This window comes from Corticium candelabrum, chromosome 8 (assembly GCF_963422355.1).
Source record: "Corticium candelabrum chromosome 8, ooCorCand1.1, whole genome shotgun sequence".
In the NCBI taxonomy this organism is placed as follows: domain Eukaryota; kingdom Metazoa; phylum Porifera; class Homoscleromorpha; order Homosclerophorida; family Plakinidae; genus Corticium; species Corticium candelabrum.
In genome coordinates, this window is record NC_085092.1 from 2749914 (window position 1) to 2768554 (window position 18641).

At 45.9% G+C, this 18641-nt stretch overlaps 2 protein-coding genes and 1 long non-coding RNA gene across 3 annotated transcripts; 2 read left to right on the forward strand and 1 right to left on the reverse strand.

Annotated features, from left to right (window-relative positions):
• Nucleotides 1–468: 468 nt before the first annotated feature.
• LOC134182836 (52 kDa repressor of the inhibitor of the protein kinase-like) lies at nucleotides 469–1797 on the forward strand. The gene is made up of 2 exons (XM_062650277.1): nucleotides 469–933; nucleotides 988–1797. Exons 1-2 carry the CDS (start codon nucleotides 469–471, stop codon nucleotides 1795–1797), a joined length of 1275 nt encoding a protein of 424 aa, XP_062506261.1.
• A 1530-nt stretch (nucleotides 1798–3327) lies between these two features.
• LOC134183067 (uncharacterized) lies at nucleotides 3328–4338 on the reverse strand. Its single transcript, XR_009970438.1, has 3 exons — nucleotides 4227–4338; nucleotides 3452–3526; nucleotides 3328–3389 (listed from the first exon to the last, which is right to left on the reverse strand). It is a non-coding gene; the product is annotated as an uncharacterized LOC134183067 (long non-coding RNA).
• Nucleotides 4339–9178: 4840 nt separating this feature from the next.
• On the forward strand, nucleotides 9179–10153 carry LOC134182838 (uncharacterized). Its single transcript, XM_062650278.1, has one exon. It carries the CDS (start codon nucleotides 9179–9181, stop codon nucleotides 10151–10153), a length of 975 nt encoding a protein of 324 aa, XP_062506262.1.
• Nucleotides 10154–18641: the final 8488 nt, after the last annotated feature.

The window sequence follows — 18641 nt, forward strand, 5'->3', positions numbered from 1 at the left end:
TAGACAGGGTTTGGCCCTTCGGGGTCATCGTGATAATCTTATTAGTGATGGTGGTCCGCAAGGCAACTTTCACGCCCTCATTCGCTTTGCTGTGGCATCAGGTGATTTCATTCTTAAACAGCATCTGGAAAGTTGTCCCAAGAATGCCCAGTATCTTTCAAACACTGCACAGAATCAGCTGATTTTGTGTATGGGTGATGAGCTGACTGCAACCATTGTGAGAGAAATCAAGAAATCGCATTTCTATGGCATACAGGCAGATGAGGTCACGGATGTAAGCGAACGAGAGCAGCTTGGCATTTCAGTTCGATATGAAAAGGAGGGAGAAGCGGTGGAGAAACTAACAGCGTTTGTGAAATGCAAGTCTGTAACTGGATCCGCTATCAGCAGCAAGATCTTGAGTGAGCTATAACGTGATGGTTGGATCCAAAACGATGCCGCGCCCAGACGTACGACGGTGCAGGATCAATGAGTGGTCATCCAAATGGATGCCAAGCTAAATTCAGAGAATTTGTTCCTGAGGCACGATACTTTCATTGCGCAAGTCATCAGTTAAATCTTGCTCTTACTAAGGCTTGTGCAGTTAAATTTGTTCAATGTATGCTATCCGATTTGCAAGCTCTTCAGGTATTTTTCAAATACTCCCCTAAGAGACAGCGCTGCCTAGAAACTTGCACTGCCGTGCTTAACCTAGACCGAAAGCAGAACGGGAAATCGGAGATATGTAGCCTGAAGTTAAAGTTGTTGTCTGTAACACGTTGGGTTGGGCGTCATACCGCCATTTCTGATTTCATCAAGATATACGAGGCCATCATCTACTGCCTTGAGGTAATCTGTGGCCGAAGTCCAGTTCCATCCATTGATCAGCAGTCAGAAGCTGCCATGGCCCACCCAGAAGAAATCAATACGTTTGACGCTAAGTCAGTGACGAAGGCAAATGGTCTGCTATGAGCCCTGTTATCGGACAAGTTCATTGTCGCTCTTCAGTGTAATGCGTTCGTTTCTGGCTACTTGAAAGGTCTCAGTGTTCTTCTACAAGGGTCTCACTTGGATATCCTCGAGGCCTATTCAGAGATTCCCAACACTGTTCAGCTCTTTCAAGAGCACAGGAAAAAAGCTGTGGACACATTTCGCAACATGTACGATTCCATCTGCTTGATGACTAGTCTGTTTGGAAGAGACACGCCAGAAATTCCTCGTTTGGTGGCACGTCAAACTCTTCGAAGCAACCTCTCTGTATCAAGTCCCGATTCATATTGGCGGGCATCTGTATTCATACCATTTATAGATTCTTTGATTCCAGAGTTGTGTAGTCGGTTCACTAGTCTCACTCAAAAGACCATTCAAGCACTTCTCCTTCTCCCAGCCAACATGAGAAATTTAAAAGAGGAGAACATCATCAACACCTTTAGTGCGTATGAGTCAGACCTACCTGATGCTTCATCCTACTCAGCTGAGATCAACCGATGGCGCAAGAAGTGGGACAATGCGTCCCAGACACCTGAGACTCTCCCAGTTACTTTGAAGGAGACAATGGAGGCGACAAATTCCTTGCTGTATCCAAATATAGCGCGAATTCTACACCTTCTTGCCATCATTCCTGTAACATCAGCTAATGTCGAACACACTAACTCAGCACTCAAGTTAATCAAAACGAATCTCCGAAGCACAATGTCACAGGCCCGACTGAATGCTCTGGTTTCGTTGGTCTGCCACCGGTCTGTTTCTTTAAACATTGATGCAGTTGTCAATCGTTTTGCGCAAGCACACCCTAGACTTGCTCCTGAATCCAGTTAAGGATGAATCTGTTGCTCTTTTAAACACTTCTAATCTCTTAGCTGAGTAAAATATATCTAGTCACTCAAATGCTATCTCTTCTTGATGTCGGTATTTCTTCCAGTCATTTTAAATGATGAATTACTTGTTTGTCTTCTCTGGTAAGAAACATTTCTCTTGATCTATATACTTTCAACAAATTGTGCATGTTCTAGTCTCATGTATGGCATAGTGCTGGCATAGTGTATATTAATATTAATTATTCTGTCTTAGATCAATGCATTAGTACAATAAATATACTGTATACGCTGCGCCCCCACCTCAGCAAAATCCTGAAACCGCCGCTGGCTAGAAGCCATGGTGCCCCACAACATGACGCTAGCTGGATGCTAGTTGGACGCTAGCTGGATGTTAGTTGGACGCTAGACAAACGGCATTGTAGGAAAGTTCTTCTCCTTGTCTGCGCTAAACGCACGTACAGCCGTCGTTTCCAACGCCGACTGTTCATCAGTGAAAAGAACTTTATTCCAGTCGTCTTCTCTCCAGTCTCTGTGATTTGCCATCAACTGTCGTGGGACTCGCCGATGTTCATCGGTACATAGGCAGCGGTTTTTACGAGATCGTCGAGCATTGAGACCTCTCTCTGACAGGCGTCTACTATTGAGGGAACGTGACACGGCTGGCCATTCACGACGGTCAAGTCTCTGGCAGAGTGACTTGGCGATCTCGAAGACCAGCAAATTCAATATGTCGGTCAGTTCGAGTTGTTGTTTTTCTGCTTCGGACTGGTCTTCTTTTGTATAGTCGCAGCTGCCGTCTTGAAGCCTTTCTACAAAAGACTCCTACAGCTCGGGCCACTTCACGTTCTGACAACCCGTTCTCAATATGGACCTCTATGTTTTCTATAGTCTTGTGGCTGCACTGCTTTCCTCGAGGCGTGGTTACACACGAACAACGCAAAGAATCGAAATTGGAACGAAAGGATGACTGAACTGTAGGATTGCCGACGTTCGCCGCTCTGTGAACTCAAATAGCGTATAAGAACAGGACAATTTGGCGCCATTGTCTCAACTTGCTCCATTCTAAACTAAAGAATATAACCGGAAGTAGGGAATTTAGTGTGCAGTAAGAAATAACATTGAAGCCAACAGCTCCGTCTTGTAAACGTTAGTGCGTTGATCTAGTGCTTTTTGGTATTTTGAACAGTTACAAGTTTGTTACGTCATAAACAATTTGCTCATTTCCTGTTAAAGACAAAACGGCAATTTCTAGCAACATGACAATGAATGTAATGTTAAGTTCTCTCAGAAGTAGAAAGCGTATCAAAGAAACCGTTTAAATTGGACATTTGTGATTACTGCCTGACAAACGCACTTCGACTTCTTAGTAAAAGACGAACAAAATTATTTAGTTGTAGCTACTATAAGAGCAAAAGTATTGCTAGATGTTGGTAGTTCAAAGTAATCATGAAGGAACTCCTGCATGGTATTATTTTAATCCATTCACATATTTTGTCGGTTACGTGAGTAGGGTACATGGATTTATAATTTTGCAAGAGTCTGTACCTACACAAGCTGTTCTATAACGTTATCATCATGGTCCTAATTTTGCGTCTGCAACAAAAATATTTCCTGTGCAAATAGTAGAAAGAAAGCATTAGAAACAGAGCTCATACCTCGATCGCTGTTCCTTTGTAGGTTTGCTTTGTTTTCTTCAAATTTTTGCTTTCTTGTGCTTTTTCTCTTGACTTCTACATCAAAAGAGATGGCACTCTATAAGTACACATACAGACTGAGTATGCTAAAGTAATATAGAGCATGTTCTGCTCCTATATAGGAACTATAGCTTCTCCAACCTAATTCTGCCACAAAATTAACACTTGGTAACTAATTATGCAAACACTTGCCAAATTCTACCTTGAACCGGTTTAGGAAGCGTTGAAGTGAATCTAGACGCACTGGCCAATTCAGATGACTAAAACAATAGGTGATTGCTTAAAGTGAAGTAATGTCAATGCATGGTCAATTCCAGTTAGACTTTCCCCACACTTGCTGGCTTGGCAAAGTCTCTCCTGGGCAAGGATCGAGTAGTTAGCTCTAGGAGCGAGTAACTATAATCTGCTTATGCTTTGTACACTCATCGTCACCGAATGGGTTACCTTAATTTTTAGTGCCCGTTCTGTTACCGAAAATGGAAAGAGCTATCGAAAAGGTCAACTAGGCTCCTGCTTTCTCTTCCAACAGTGAGGGTGAAAAGAACGTCTATAGTCGGGCGAGAAAGGTGCTAAGATGTTTCCTGTCTAGGCATTGCGCGTCGTTCACGAGAAAAGAACAGAGGCATATCCAAGTCCTCTTTCTGATACGATATGACCCTCATGCCGTCAATCTAGATCGGTCATTGATTACCAGTTGGACTGCACATGCCAAAACATGTACCATACGATGGGTTACCTGTTTAGTTGGCGGGCGCCCAGTTAATTAAGGTAAAGACTTCAATTGTCCATCATGAGGGGACGTACGAGACACACAATAACAACGACGACGTGGCTAGAGTGCTAGTAACGGCACCGGATACCCAGACCTTGCAGCGCTGGCAGCCACGTGACTTACCGCTGCGCGGCTCCCGGGGCCGCATGCCTTTTGCTGTTAGACAGCTTCCAGATGATCTGACATTCGGTAATTTCAATTTTGTAAGCAGAAATATAATGGGCGCAGATCAATGGGCTCTTCCAGCCTCGTAGAGTGGAAGAGCCGTTCCGTATTTAAATACTGGTTGATCTTTTTACTGGTGTCAGGTTTTCCAAATTCTTCCAAACTCTTCCAGAAGAGCCCAATAGAACGCGCTCTAGTAGATGTGCGAGGCTCAGCTGTACACGTACCCAGATGTCGTGGTCCGAGACCCGATATCTATAGATTATAAGACTACTCCGTCATGAGAGTGCATCCAGATTACTACTACGTATCTGCTAAAATTAATTAATTGGTATTAATTAATTAAACGTGTCGCGTCAATGAGTGGCCCCTGCAAGTGCGAGGTTCTCAGGTTTGTACTCTGAACTAGCTTCAGATCCATGGCCATGCTGGCATGGCAGACCCACGTGCAAAGTATACCAGTGACACGAAACACGTACGTCGCGCTCTAACCGGATGCTTGATGGAGTAACTTTTCCACTCCAGTATAGTACCGGTAGGTAACACGCGCTGCATAGAGATCGATTGCAGCACACTGTTCCAGCAGTTTTTCCAGGAACAAGAGATTAGTTTTTATTTCGTAAATGAATCGTACAAGAAGTGTAGAGCTTGCTAGTTACGACGTGTAGAATATATAAGTCTGTTCTACCGATGCACACGCATGCATGCAGCAAAACAAACACACATCTTTCAGACGAGACAATACAAGCATTCATGCAGCGTTGCTGAGCTTTCAAAATTGCATAGGAAGGTCATACAGACACTAGAAAAAGAAAATATTTTATAATACAAGACTTCATAATTGTTGAAAGGCCATGCACACATTTAGACTAGTGCTTGGGAGATAGGGGTCCACCCTCCAAGGCGTATAGACTACACTGTAGCTCTGTTGCATGTGCGACGCCATTGAGACTATAGATCATACGCGGTAAGAAATTGTAGAACACATTGCCACGCAAATCTACAGAGACCTGACTCGTGCATTCTCCATTTTCCATGCGGTCTAGGCTGTCATGCAGTACAGTACAACGTGATCTAGAGTGTGGATGTTCGCACAGCCATGCATGCATGTAGTGAGTACTGCACGTACCTCTTGTATAGAAACGGTCTGACTGCAAATACATCACCAGGCAGTGATCATATCCCCTCATCTGACAATCTGTAGGCTGCAGCTGCTGGCTGGCGAGTAATTTGACTATACTGTATGCTTGAGATCATCTAGCAGTTGGAGAAGGCCGTAAACCAATGAAACACCGTTCTTGTCTTTGGATTTGGATCAGACATCGCGTGCGCATGGTTTTGTTTGACTGCACGCTAGCGCAATCCATGCGCTCATTCGCCTAGCTTTTGTCATAAAGAGGTGAAAAGGGCAGTGGAGGCTCACACAACTATTTAGAGATATACGCGTAGAGTCGACAATTTTATCATAACGCAAAACACACTCTAGACACAGTATAATTACGTTGCTATTATAGTGCATCAGAGGCGCTGGAATAAATGAAAAGTGTGCAGGTTTAACGCGCGCTAAAGGGCCTGGCTACTCTGTCGTCTGTACTCCGGGTTTCTACGTACGGCTTGTGACTGGATAACGCTAGTGAACTGCTGTGCAGCTTCAAATCCGCAATCAAATCCATGATCGATATTCATATAGGCCGGACCGCCGGTTGAGTAGCTAGGTGTAGGAACTGCTGGTACGTACCTAGTATTTGAGACCGTACTCACCAGTGGGGTCCATCAGCAGAAACCAGGGTGTAATGATTTCACTATGAGTGGACAATTTCTGGCCATTTCGGCCAAGGGATGTCATTGATGGGTGATGCCTTGGATCTCCTATCTATCATCACGAACCTACAGCTGTTGTAGGTAAAAGGAAGCTTTTGTTTCGAAATTCCAGGAAAACATATTACATGCAGTTCCAGCAAATGATATGATTTTAACTTAGCTAATGATTGCCAGTAGGTTTTGAGTACAGCCGTAAGCTGTGCCCTTTTTGCTTTTCGGAGCTGTTCCTGCCCTTGCATTGCCCGCCTGTCTACAAATATGGCCTACAAATGCTAGCAACAACCTGTCCCCGGTCAATAAGCTGCAAGACGAAAGAATGGTAGATCGAGTGTCTAGAAATGCATCATGACACATGAGCTACGTATGAAGAAATTAAGTAGCTAGTAAAGTTAGACCACTGGCTAGTAGACTGCTGTAGCTTTGTACCCAAGAAAATTTTCTATTATGAACGGCTCTTTCGCATATAATGTTTACGGCTAGAGGGTTGCTCAGAGCAACAAATAATATAAGTTGGATAGCAACTCAATGCCATCTGCTTTTACGATTAAATATAGATTTCTAATGAGATGTCGGACAATTATTCATGCAAAAGGTGCATGTAATCTAATAAATATTAATATGCATATTAAATAAGCACACTGGGAAATTGAATCACTTGGGATGTCGAGCAGCAAACAGATCATAGGACAACACCGATTTGCGACAACTAGTAATGTATACATCTACGGTGTGGGCTTATTGGGTATCAATGTTTACAAGGCTTATTAGTACAGTGTGGAAACTAACTAATGGTTGTGTAATTAATATGATCAAATTTGTGATTTAGAGAGTCTGTAAGAAAGAGTGGCGCAAAAAGAGAGGCTATTGCCCTTGATGATTATGCTCTTCTATGTGCATGACTAAAATGGCATTTGCTTGGTATGGATGTAGAACTGAATGTCTTCAAACGTTGTCGAGGAAAACTGTAGTACTGCATCACTTTACTTCAGATGATTGGGAGTTCTTTACAGTATTAACTAATCTTTCTTTGACTGTTGATTAGTTAAGTAGGTGTGAAGCTTCAAGGTACATACTCGGTAACAGTTCTAGCACTTTTAACAAAATATGGGTCCAGGGACTATCCAAATCGAATTACTGAATTTCACCCATTTGAAATGATAATATCGCTAACCACTTGAACACACCACTCATGATGCGTGCTAACTTTGACATTGTCGGATCTGCGCTGCATGGATTAGACATCGATCAAATCATATTACAACCTTGTGTCTTTGAGACTAATGATTTTATTCTGCACTAACAAATCAAATTGTCTGTTGTATATTGGGTTGATCTACGTCTCTTTCAGTTGGATAACCAACTCACGCTGCGATAAAATAGAAGGCAAGTCATAGAAATGCCTGATGCAATGTACTTGAAGTGGCAGCCAGAGTGATCCAAAATCACTAGCACATTTAAAATGAACTGTTCATGCATATCCTTTGTGTTGACACAAGAAAAGGAAATACGCCACCACATCTAATCAAACACATCAATCTACTAGCTGCACTCACATTGAAATCGTGTTGAAACATTTGAGTAAGTGCTGGAACTACACATCCTTCTCAGCTGTCGTGGTTCCCATTTGGATAGCCTGTGCCATCTCAAAGCTCTGCAAGACGTACTTAAACCTTGCTAGAATAATGTCATCTAGACGTCTTCTTCAGCTACACAATCTTGAAGTAAACAATTAACATTCTGCATTTTAGTACATTAGATGTGTTGTGTTGTTACTTTGCTGACAGAACACAGTAATAACAATGACAAAACAACAACAACAATAACAATTAAATGATAATGACCAGAAATGTGGCTGTTTAATGTATGTAGTCTGGAAAGCATTCTTGTTGCATGTGACGTGTGCATCTTTACGATGTCACTTGCCAGCTATTTTTGACTAGTTATAAAATACTGTCTCTAAGTCATTCAATTTACTTTTGGTCTACATATATTCATTTGTTTCTCAATAACTAAAACTGACCATTCATGTTTTGGAATACCACATCAACAAACTATTGGAACACTTCGATCTCACCGAAGGTGACAAGAGGACGGTTGTGATGAGAATTTGACAGATAGAGACATTATGGTATAGGTTCCACCAAAGAATACTCATCAAATTGGCTTATCCTATCCTAGATACTCACGCGAATGGAGCTTCTAGAGCAAGTCCAACGATGTGCCCCCCCCCCCCCGCCCAAAAGACTAGACTCTCACCAAATGCTAGCAACTATGGAACACTGTCGAAGATCTTATCCAGGGGTGGTAAGGTCTTCTACAGACACCCACTGTTGAACGTACCCGGATATCCTTTCCATTTGACCAACGCTCGTCGACCCCTTTTTTGTATCAACTTCTTGATGCGAAAAACGTGTTAGGACGTCTTTTGTAACCCTGGTTCGTAGAAGGAGCACTCTATGGTCTCTTCGTTCCAGTCTTTTATCTTGTAGGTCACCGGGTTGGTGTTTTGCATTTCGACGACCTCGAACACTAGTAGTATATAGAGTGCCGGTTCTGGACCACTTGCATCTCTCCAATACAAATGCCTATATTTCTATGGTCTAGTATTTTTTGGATCTCTCCAATACAAATGCCTACTTTTTGTGGTCTAGTATTTCACTAGTATCTCTCCAATACAAACAACTACTTTATGATCTTACTTCATCTATTTCACTTCTCCGCCCCCTGTCTCCCGTCCATGAGTCTAATGTATGTTTAGCTTCTCTATCTAGTATCTTCCCTCGACGAGGGCGCGCATCCCACTCGGCGCCCGAGACGAAGCAAGTTCTGAGAGAGAATTGCGCCGAAATGGTTGCGAAATCACGGTTGCGAAACAGAAATTTGCGCTATTGTTATAGGGCGCTCCATTAGAGAAATCTAATCTTTTGTATATGGCGATTCCGTTAAAATATCTTGCCGCTGCTCAAGTGGTGCGTTATCACGGGGCAACTCTTGCCGAATTTCCTGCGAATACGCATCAAGCTCTAGGGGTCCAGTGGCTGAGAGTTCGAATGCATCCAAATGGTAAAGATTTTATCGTAGACCACTACACCCTTTCTCCTAATAAAGTTATATCCATTGCGGCCACATTTGGTCACGCCGCTATGGTACCTCTGGCTCGAAAACTTGGTTCCACTCATATCCAAGAGGCTATGAATATGGCTGCTTATGGAGGCCACGAGCACGTCGTGCGATTGTGTTACAACTACGGCGACATGTTCGATCCTGACGAAGTCATGGAAAGGGCCGCAGAGGGTGGTCATGAACACGTCGCGCACCTGTGCCGCAAACTGGGAGCTACCGATCTCAACCGAGCAATCCTCTGGCCGCAAGTGGTGGTTTCGAGAACGTCATGCGTCTTTGTCGCGATTGGGGTCACCAAGTTCGATATGCCCATGGCTTGGGCCACGGACACCGGGCACGAACACATCGCACGTCTCTGTCATGAATGGGGCGCCACCAACTTCCACATGTCTATGAGATGGGCCGCAAGTGGTGGTCACGAATCCATAGCGCGTCTGTGTCGTGATTGGGGGCCACCTACTTCGACGAGGCTATGGCCTGGGCCGCAGAGGGGTCACGAGAATCTTGTGCGTTTATGTCACGAATGGGGTGCCACAGGCGTTGACAACGCTATGATATGTGCCGCGGACAAGGGTCATGAATCCATCGTGCGGCTTTGTCGTGAATTGGGCGCTGTCGATATTGACGCTACCATGGCGCAAGCTGCCGGGAAAGGCTACGTAGACATCGTAATTCTATGCCTTGAATGGGGTGCCTCCGACCTTAAATGGGCCATAGCATGTGCCAGGAATGAAGGCTACGAAGACATTGTACGCTTATGTCGTCGATGGTCATCTATCTAAAAACAGACCTAACCCAACCAGCTCTACCACCACCCTATATAAAAGATAATTTTTTTATGTCTTTGTTTTGGAGATGGGTGCAGTGGCTTGCACCACGGTTGATCATATGGTTCGTCTTCCACGGTCTCCTCTTCGTCCATGTCCTCGCAGGAAAGTGTCAGAACACACAATGCCGAGTCGAGCGCCTAGTGCTCGATAGACCCTAGGGTGTGTAGTAAGAGACAGCTGAGCTATTTGATTGGTCGGTTCAAGACTTTCAATGCCTTTTCGAGAGCCACCGAACTGAGGTGCCCGTCCTCGTGCAAACGCAACAGATGTTTGAGATTCTCCATACACAAAAGGTTGCATAAAAATGTTGCACCCTATTAGAGAAATGAATTCTATATATTAAGATGTTGTGCACATGCAAAGCAGACGATTGGTACGGCATCGCCTGCCGCAAACCCCGAGACGTTATTTGGTGTTTCGACTGTGGGGCCACCATCCACTACAATGAGCGATGTTGGTACTGCGCTCTCCACTGTCCTCTAAAGTTAAAATGGATCGATCCCACTCCTAAAAATTGTGCATGTGGTGGTGAATATAAAAAGGTGTGCGAGTATGAACACGAATGCAAGAGCTGTGGTTTCATCCACCAAGCTGAACAACCGCAAGCTGGGCCGCACGCTCACTATATCCCAAAATCTAAATACAACATGAAATACCACATCAGGAAACAACTGCAACGACTCGATCAGAAGAGGTTGGTCGTGATGAGAACTCGACAGATAGCAAGAATATGGTATAGCCTCCACCAAAGAAAACTCATCAAATTGGATTTCATCCTATCCAAGATATTCACACGTATGGGTCTTTCAGAGCAAGCCCAACGGTGTGCGTTCATCAAAAAGAAAACTCCAGTCGAATACGAGCAATTATGGGACACCATCGTAGATCTCATCCAAGGGTGGTAAGGTTGTCCACCCAACTGTTGAATGTATTGTGATATCCTTTCCATTTGACGAACGCTCGTTGTCCCTTTCTCCGTATCAACTTCTCGATACGAAACACATCCTGGGTCGTCTTCTGTAGCTCTGGCTCGTAGAAGGATCGGTCGACGGACTCACCATTCAAATCTTTGACCTTATAGGTCACCCGATTGGTGTTCTGTATTTCGACGATCTGGAAACTTCTTCGGTCCAGTTGGGTGTGTATCCTTTTCAAAGGTGGTCTTTTTCTTGGATATTCGAACGCGATCACCGACTTTGAATTTGGGTTTGTGGGGTTTGACTGTGTCACCATACAAATAATTCCAAACGATGACTTCGTTTTTCTGGCTTTGGTGGGCGTCATTCGCATAGATCTGTGATGGGAGGTATTGTATTGTTTCAACAGAGTATCCAAAACGTCAACATATCTGTAGGTGTTGTTGGCCGAAAAGTACTTCCACGTCTTCTTTTTCAGAGTCCGATTAAATCTTTCTACCACCACCGCTTTACCTTCATTGTAGGTCGAATGCCTGTGAATATCATTTTCTTTTAACCAGCGATACATGGTCTTGTTGCAAAACTTACCAGGACGATCTACCCATAAGTTCCTAGGCTTCTCGTTGATCGTATCCAATGCTTCTACGATGGCTTTACTAGTTTATCGTGTAGACGAATCGACCACGCTTACTTGCTAAACACGACGATGACGTTGAGGAGATACTCGAATCCGTCGATGTATTTTGAGAAAGACTGCATGTCAACTAAATCTGCAGACCACGTATTGTCCACACCTCCAACGAGCACACGCCTTGTCGGAAATCGACGTTTGATGGGTCTATGGAGTTCTTCTGCAAGTTGGTCTGTCCACACTAATTTTTCTTACCAATACCAGCAGTACCAGGCAAACTTATCCCTCTACCAGCAGTTCCGGGAAGTCTCAAACCCTCTCCACGAAATAATTTGCCTACAACAGGGTCCAATAACGATCCTACAAGAGGCGCCGCTAGACTGCCGAGCATCATTCCCGCCATCGGGCCTAACCCACCCTCCTTCGTGCGTCGTTGCTTCCCACGCCTACGACGCTTCACACCAGTAATAGCTCCATCAGTGTTGGCTGCGCCAAAACCGAACAAACTTTTTAGCACTCCCAGAAAGTCACTCTCTTTGGCTTCCTGCATGGATATGAATCTGGATTTCTTGGCTCCACATACAGGACATACAGATTTTAGAGCTATCCTGTTGCTCTTTGTCCTCACGCTGTGGGATTCGCTTCCTGAGTTTGCCTTTTACAACTCACACAGTACGACGACATAGTACTATATACAGGTCTACATAAAAATCTTAGCTAAACCCTCCTATACGGTGTTCGTTTTCGGATGACGGTACTTGAGTGAAATCAAGAAGAATATCACGCATAGGACGTCACTTCCAACGATGGACTACAAAGTAGATACAATAATAGCCACACAGAACGCTATTGATACCCTATAGCATACTGGAATTATATACGATTCCTTTACCAGTCTTCTGCATATACTGATAGACCACACTTGGAGACCGCATACCGAAACTATCAAAATATTCTACATCTCGTTTCTGAGGAACATTATAAATGGCGACCCAATGGGTAACATTACCAGCAAAGTAATCTTCCAGGTCCAGTATGAGACATTCGTCGGCTGTGGGGTTGGCGGGCATGGTATCCTTGCGATAGGTCCCTCTATAGTTGGCTACCCCTCCAATCATCAAGATCTTGTAGATCTGCATATTGGTCAGCAGTGACTAGTCTTTGCTCGTCTTCTCTCTTTTTTTTTACCAAACCCAAATAGTTTGCCTACCATAGGAGCCGCTATACCAGTGAGCATCGATCCCATAAATGGACCAAAGCCACCGGTCTTAGTCTTAGGGATACGACGCCGTTGTTAAGACGTTGCTTCTTACCACTACCAGTGATGGCTTTATGGATTCCAGCAGATGCTGTGCCGAGAGCTAGAGAGCCGAGTACTTTGGGGGCGTATTTGATGACGTAGGGCATTATTTTAGCAGCGATGGCACCGATGGCTCCACTATTTTTGCTATCTTTGTCTTGGATAGTTTCAACTCGATATTCCGACTACCCGCTTTTACTTTGATGATCTTGTTGTATTGAGTATTGGTGATATTTAGGATATCGTCTCCCAAAAGCTGAGAGTGAGACAATCGCATGGTGTAGCCCATATGTTTTTGATGAGCATTTCGTAGCGCCTCCTTCTGACTATCGGTCAGAGTGAATCCGTACTTGAGCGTGAATCCGTACTTGGCGTAACTAATGTCTCTATGTATAGGCTACATTAAACGATCACATTTATCTTTGCACTCATCACTTCCAACGTCATATACCGATCACTCAATACCACGCAATACACACGATACTTCGAAGTGTCGGAATTTGCCAAGTTTCTGAAATCGCTTGCCAACTGCCACCGCACTTCGATGTCGGAGGAGCCCATCTGCAACTTGTCTCGGTATTTGGATACATCAAAGTGTATGAGTGGATAAAGGCTTGCAAACTCTTCGATAGTCAATGGTCTCCCCGAATCCGTGTCCAAATATTGATGGACCGCTTCTTGGAACAACATGTACGCTCTCGAGTAATTTCTAGAGGTAGTGGTCAAGTTCGTCTCGATCTCTCTCTCCGAGTATTGTCTGCTATTGACCGTACACTCAACCGTGTTAGTTTAGTGTTATGGAAGACTTGATTGTTCTGCTCTTGTTTTTCTGTTTCCCGTTTGATAGACGCAAATACTACAAAGACGTATTGAGGGAGTTGTTCGCTGGCAACGCTGGTGACTCTCCAGGTGGGACCTAAATCGGTGGCTCCGAATTGATTTCTATACACTCTCATCTGCTCAAAGTAGAGACTACGTCGCGCCCTCGACACGAGCAAAGCTTCCAAATCCTTCTGCACGGACAGTGACGGTCGAACCTTGTGCATCACCCGCGGCTATGACATTTCAGTTGCCATTGACGACGTATACGTCAGACTGGACGAACCCGACGCTGACGACGAAGAGACCCCAAGCAAGCGCCCGCGTAAGGAAGACCAACCAAACTAGCAAGTCCAGACCGCTGGCGGCGAGCACATTAGTGCTGTTGGTACACACTCACTGGTGGCCCGTCAGCTGCCGACGTCGAAAGCGTAGCCGCGGTGTTTATGACAGAACTCTATGATAACCGTAAAAGCGACTCAGTTAGATAAGAGTGGTCAGACTAGCGAGATTGATGTGCCGGTAGAATGTGCCACCTCGTCGGAAAAGACAAAGCGTTCCGAACGCCAGACCTGGAGTGCTTCCCGACGAACTACCTCGCCTTCGAGATCGCTATCGCCGCCAGGAAGGAAACCGAGGAAAAGAAAAGAAAGCGGCTTAAATCAAGATAACGCTCTCCATGGTCGAGAGACAAGGCCACTGGAGTACTTACTCCCGCCCAGTCACCTCGATAAGTATATTATGTTCTCATTTCCGGATCTGCTCTACCTATGTATTTTCTATTGATTATGGCTGTCGTGAATATTGCTTGTCTGAATGTAAACAGTTTGAGACAACCGGCTAAGAGACACTCGATCAACAATTTGATCGTGACTCATGACATTCATGTCTTATGTATACAGGAGCCTCACTGCGCTTCGATCAAAGAGCAACACGGGTGAAAGAAAGAAATTGGAACCATGGCACTGTTCGACAGCGTGAAGTGACCATATTCAAGTCTCCTTCGTTGGATGCACCGGTTATGTCCATAGCGCACGATGATGAGGAACGACTACTGTCGGTGACACTGTCTATTCAAGAAGTCGATTACACGTTCACGAACGTCTACTGTCCTAATGGCAAAATAGAGCGCAGGACGTTCTTTAAAGACATTCTTGAGCCGACGTTAGCTCGATCGCGTCACTTTGTGGCAAGCGACTTCAACACCATACTAGGTGCGTCGAAAGGCAGACTGTCCGGCATTGTCTCCCATACCTAGCGATGCGATATCGACGAGGTTATTCGTCAGCATGCTCGCGACGAACGGTCTGAGTGACGTGTATCGTACTGTTTACCTGACGACCCGCGGTTTTACGTGGAGAAAACCAAATGCGCGTGATATGTCGCGGATAGATTACGTTCTGGTGTCCAATGACAGCCCGTTATCACAACCGCTTCCGACGTGTGTCCATGGCAGTGGTCGGATCATTCGTTAGTTAAAGCCTCTTTTGCCTTTCAGGACCGACCCGCTAGGGGCCTCGAATATTGGCACTTGAAAGTGTCCGTACTTAACGACCCTCACTATTGTCGGATTATACGCAATTTCTGGCAGACGCGGCGGGATAAGCGCCAACGATTTGTGTCTCTCCCCTCGCGTGGTGGGACGTGGGCAAGGCGTATGTTCGCGATATGACCATCGACGTCTGTCAGGCGAAGAGCAGGACGCGAAACCAGCGTCATAAACAGCTTCAACGGCGGATGGAGACCCTCCAAAGGCTCGTGGCAGAGGAACAGACGGTTGCTGACGCCGTCTGTTCTCTCCGTTCCTGTGAAGAAGAATTAAGACAGTTACACCGGGTCTCCCTAACTGGGAACCGTATCCGTTCGCTTATCTAGTGGCTTGAGGAGGGCGAAAAAGCATCTCGTTTCTTCTTATCGTAAGAGAGAATGCGAGGGCGTGAATCGTCCATAATAGAGTTGCAAGACGACGACGGTGGTGTTGCACACAAGACACCGTGTGCTATGCTGGATGTCGCCGCAACTTTTTGCGACCACCTATTTCGTGCGGAGTCTACGACACCGGAATATGAGGAAGTTATTTTCGACTCACTTACTTCTACTTTGAATGACGACGACAGACAGTCTGTCGACGCGCCATTATCGCTCGAGGAGTGCCGTTCAATCCATGAAGTCGAACAAGTCACCTGATATAGACAAGATACCGGTGGAATTTTATAGAGCGTCTTGGGATTTGTTGTGCGACGACCTGTTGGAGGTGTTCAGCGCCGTCGTCGGAGAACCAAGTCTCAGTCAGAAAACGGGCATTATACGTCTTCTGTATAAGAAGAATGACCATCGCGATCTTCGAAATTGGCGTCCAATATTGTTGCTGACCGCGGACTACAAGATCTTGGCCAAACGTTTGGCCAACAGGATTACATCGGTGCTGGCTGGCGTCTGTAGCTCATCTGGATAAGAAGTGCAGCGTACCCCGCCGCAGCATCCGAGACAACCGTCGCCTGTTGCAGAATGTGATCGATTGCTGCGACGTGGCTAATCGGCCAGCTGCCTTGTTTAGTCTCGATCAGGAGAAGACCTTCGATCTCTTGTCTTGGTCGCTCCTGGACGGCGTCTTACAGCGATTCAATTTGGTCCATACTTTCGTCGATGTGTCAAATGCCTTTACACGGACATCTCCAGTCGCATCATTATAAATGGCTGGCTCTCGCGACGTATTCATCCTAGTCGTGGAGTACGGCAGGGATGTTCGCTGTCTCCTATTTTGTATGTCCTTGTGTCTGAGACGTTCTCTTGCTTGATTCGGTCGTCACGAGTCGGGGGACTCGCCTTGCCTGGGACGGATGACTGTCTCGAGCTCATTCAGTATGCCGACGACACCACTGTCGTCGTCACTTCGAACGAGGACCTCGACGTCCTTAGAGAGTGCATTGGCGCGTACCAACTCGGCAGCGGTGCTCGACTCAACGTTGCTAAATCTCGTGGACTCTTTCTCGGGTCTGGACCGCCCATTAGAGCTCCGGTGGACGTGTGGTGACCTTTGTCTTTTAGTTATCTGCGTCGGAACGAATCCACGACTGCGTGAAGACAACTGGCAAGCGGCTGTTGAGATGAACGCCGTCATTCAAGCTTGGAGGAATCGAAGCGTCTCTCTCGTGGCTAGACAGTTGTCGCCAAAACGCTTGTATTATCCAAACTTTTGGTATGTTGCACGGGTTGTCCCTCCACCTTGGCGACTCCTTGATCGGTTGAACGCCGCGATCAGGAAATTCGTTTTGGGGCAGACACCGTGCATGTGTTAAACGTCGGATCTGCTGCCGTCCTGTGATAAAGGAGGCCTCGGGGGCATCGTTGTCAAGGGAAAGATCGACGCGTTTCAGCTGGAGTGGATAGGTCGTCTCCTCGACGATAGTTCAGCCAAGTGGAAATATTTTGCCAAGGACTGGCTCGGTCGCGCGGCGGAGCCGTTTACGGACTATCGTGAGCTGTTGTCTGGCAACTGTTCGCCGATCGCGCAGGGACTGCTGCCAACATTCCATTTTGCGAATCCCTGCGACATACCACAGTTACGGCAGAGCGGACAGGAGAGCACCCGCCACCATTACCGAAGCCCTAGCGTAACCTCTGTGTGGCATCTCTTGCGTGACGGGGGACGGAGAACGATGTTTCAATTCTGTTACGGCTCGAGCAGGAATAACAATGGTCGCCGATCTGAGAGACGACGGAGAATGGAGAGACCTATTTCGAAGCCGTTCAAACGAATTCCGTCTTATCAAACAACAACTGCTCTTTACCGCACGCACGTGGTTTACACTCCCGCAAGGTCCGTCCCGCCCGCTTGAAGTAACCATCAAATTGACTCTGGAACCATCTACGCCATTACTATGCCACTCGATGCATCGCGTAATCGCCCAGTTCCGTGACGAGGCCCCTCTGGCGGCTGCTCGGTGGAGATTACCGACGCCATTCGGTGACCGGGAGTCGGCGTGGAGCGATTTTCAAGCGGCTCGTCTCCCCATGCAGTGCTCGCGCGACATGGCGTTTAAATTCTTGCATGTGGTACTTCCGACGTCCGAACGTCAATATCTCTTTGACATTTTGCCTAGCAATGTTCGGTGTGCGGTTGTGGTAGGCCCGACCAATACCATGTATTCGGTCGTTGCCCTCTGGCGCGATCTTTGCGGCTTGCTCTTTGCCGCTTGCTGCACACCTTATACGGATTTTCAGTTTCCCGTTAACGTCACTCTCTGGTCTGCTCCCTTCTTGTGTGGAAGTTTGTCGTCGTCTACTTGGCGGGATGGTCGACGGCGGACTCCCGTGAGATCGCTAAAAAGATTGCGGTCTCGCTACGAACGAGAATTATGGACGACTGGTACGCCTTTCGGTGTCGTCATCTGTCAGCTATAGCATCCTTCAAGACCACGTGGATGCCTGTAAATAGCGACTTGTGTCGTCTTACCCCGCCGGACAAGGACCTGATCACCACCCTTTCACCTTCTCTGCGTTTAGCTTATAATTAGCTGAGCATCCTCTTGTCTCCATTTCCTTTGACCATTTTCCAATTTGGTAATAACAAAAAACACAAAAATGACAATTACAAAATCTACAAATATTTTGTTGGGAGGGAAAGGTGATGTTAGAGGTCCGTACATCTGTGTCTATGATTCAGTCAAGTCATAGTCTTTAGCCTTGCCAGTCGTTTCTGCAATACGGCATGTTTTCAAAGTTTGGTTGCGGGCAGTCAACTGGATGTTGTTGATCGTGACAACAGCAACG

Excerpts from the sequence above, each read along its gene's own strand:
- LOC134182836 (XM_062650277.1), top strand. The coding sequence starts at position 469 with ATGAGTGGTCATCCAAATGGATGCCAAGCTAAATTCAGAGAATTTGTT. Across the intron at positions 934-987 it reads ACGCTAAGTCAGTGACGAAG|TGTAATGCGTTCGTTTCTGG; the intron begins GCAAATGGTCTG and ends GTCGCTCTTCAG.
- LOC134182838 (XM_062650278.1), top strand. The coding sequence starts at position 9,179 with ATGGCGATTCCGTTAAAATATCTTGCCGCTGCTCAAGTGGTGCGTTAT.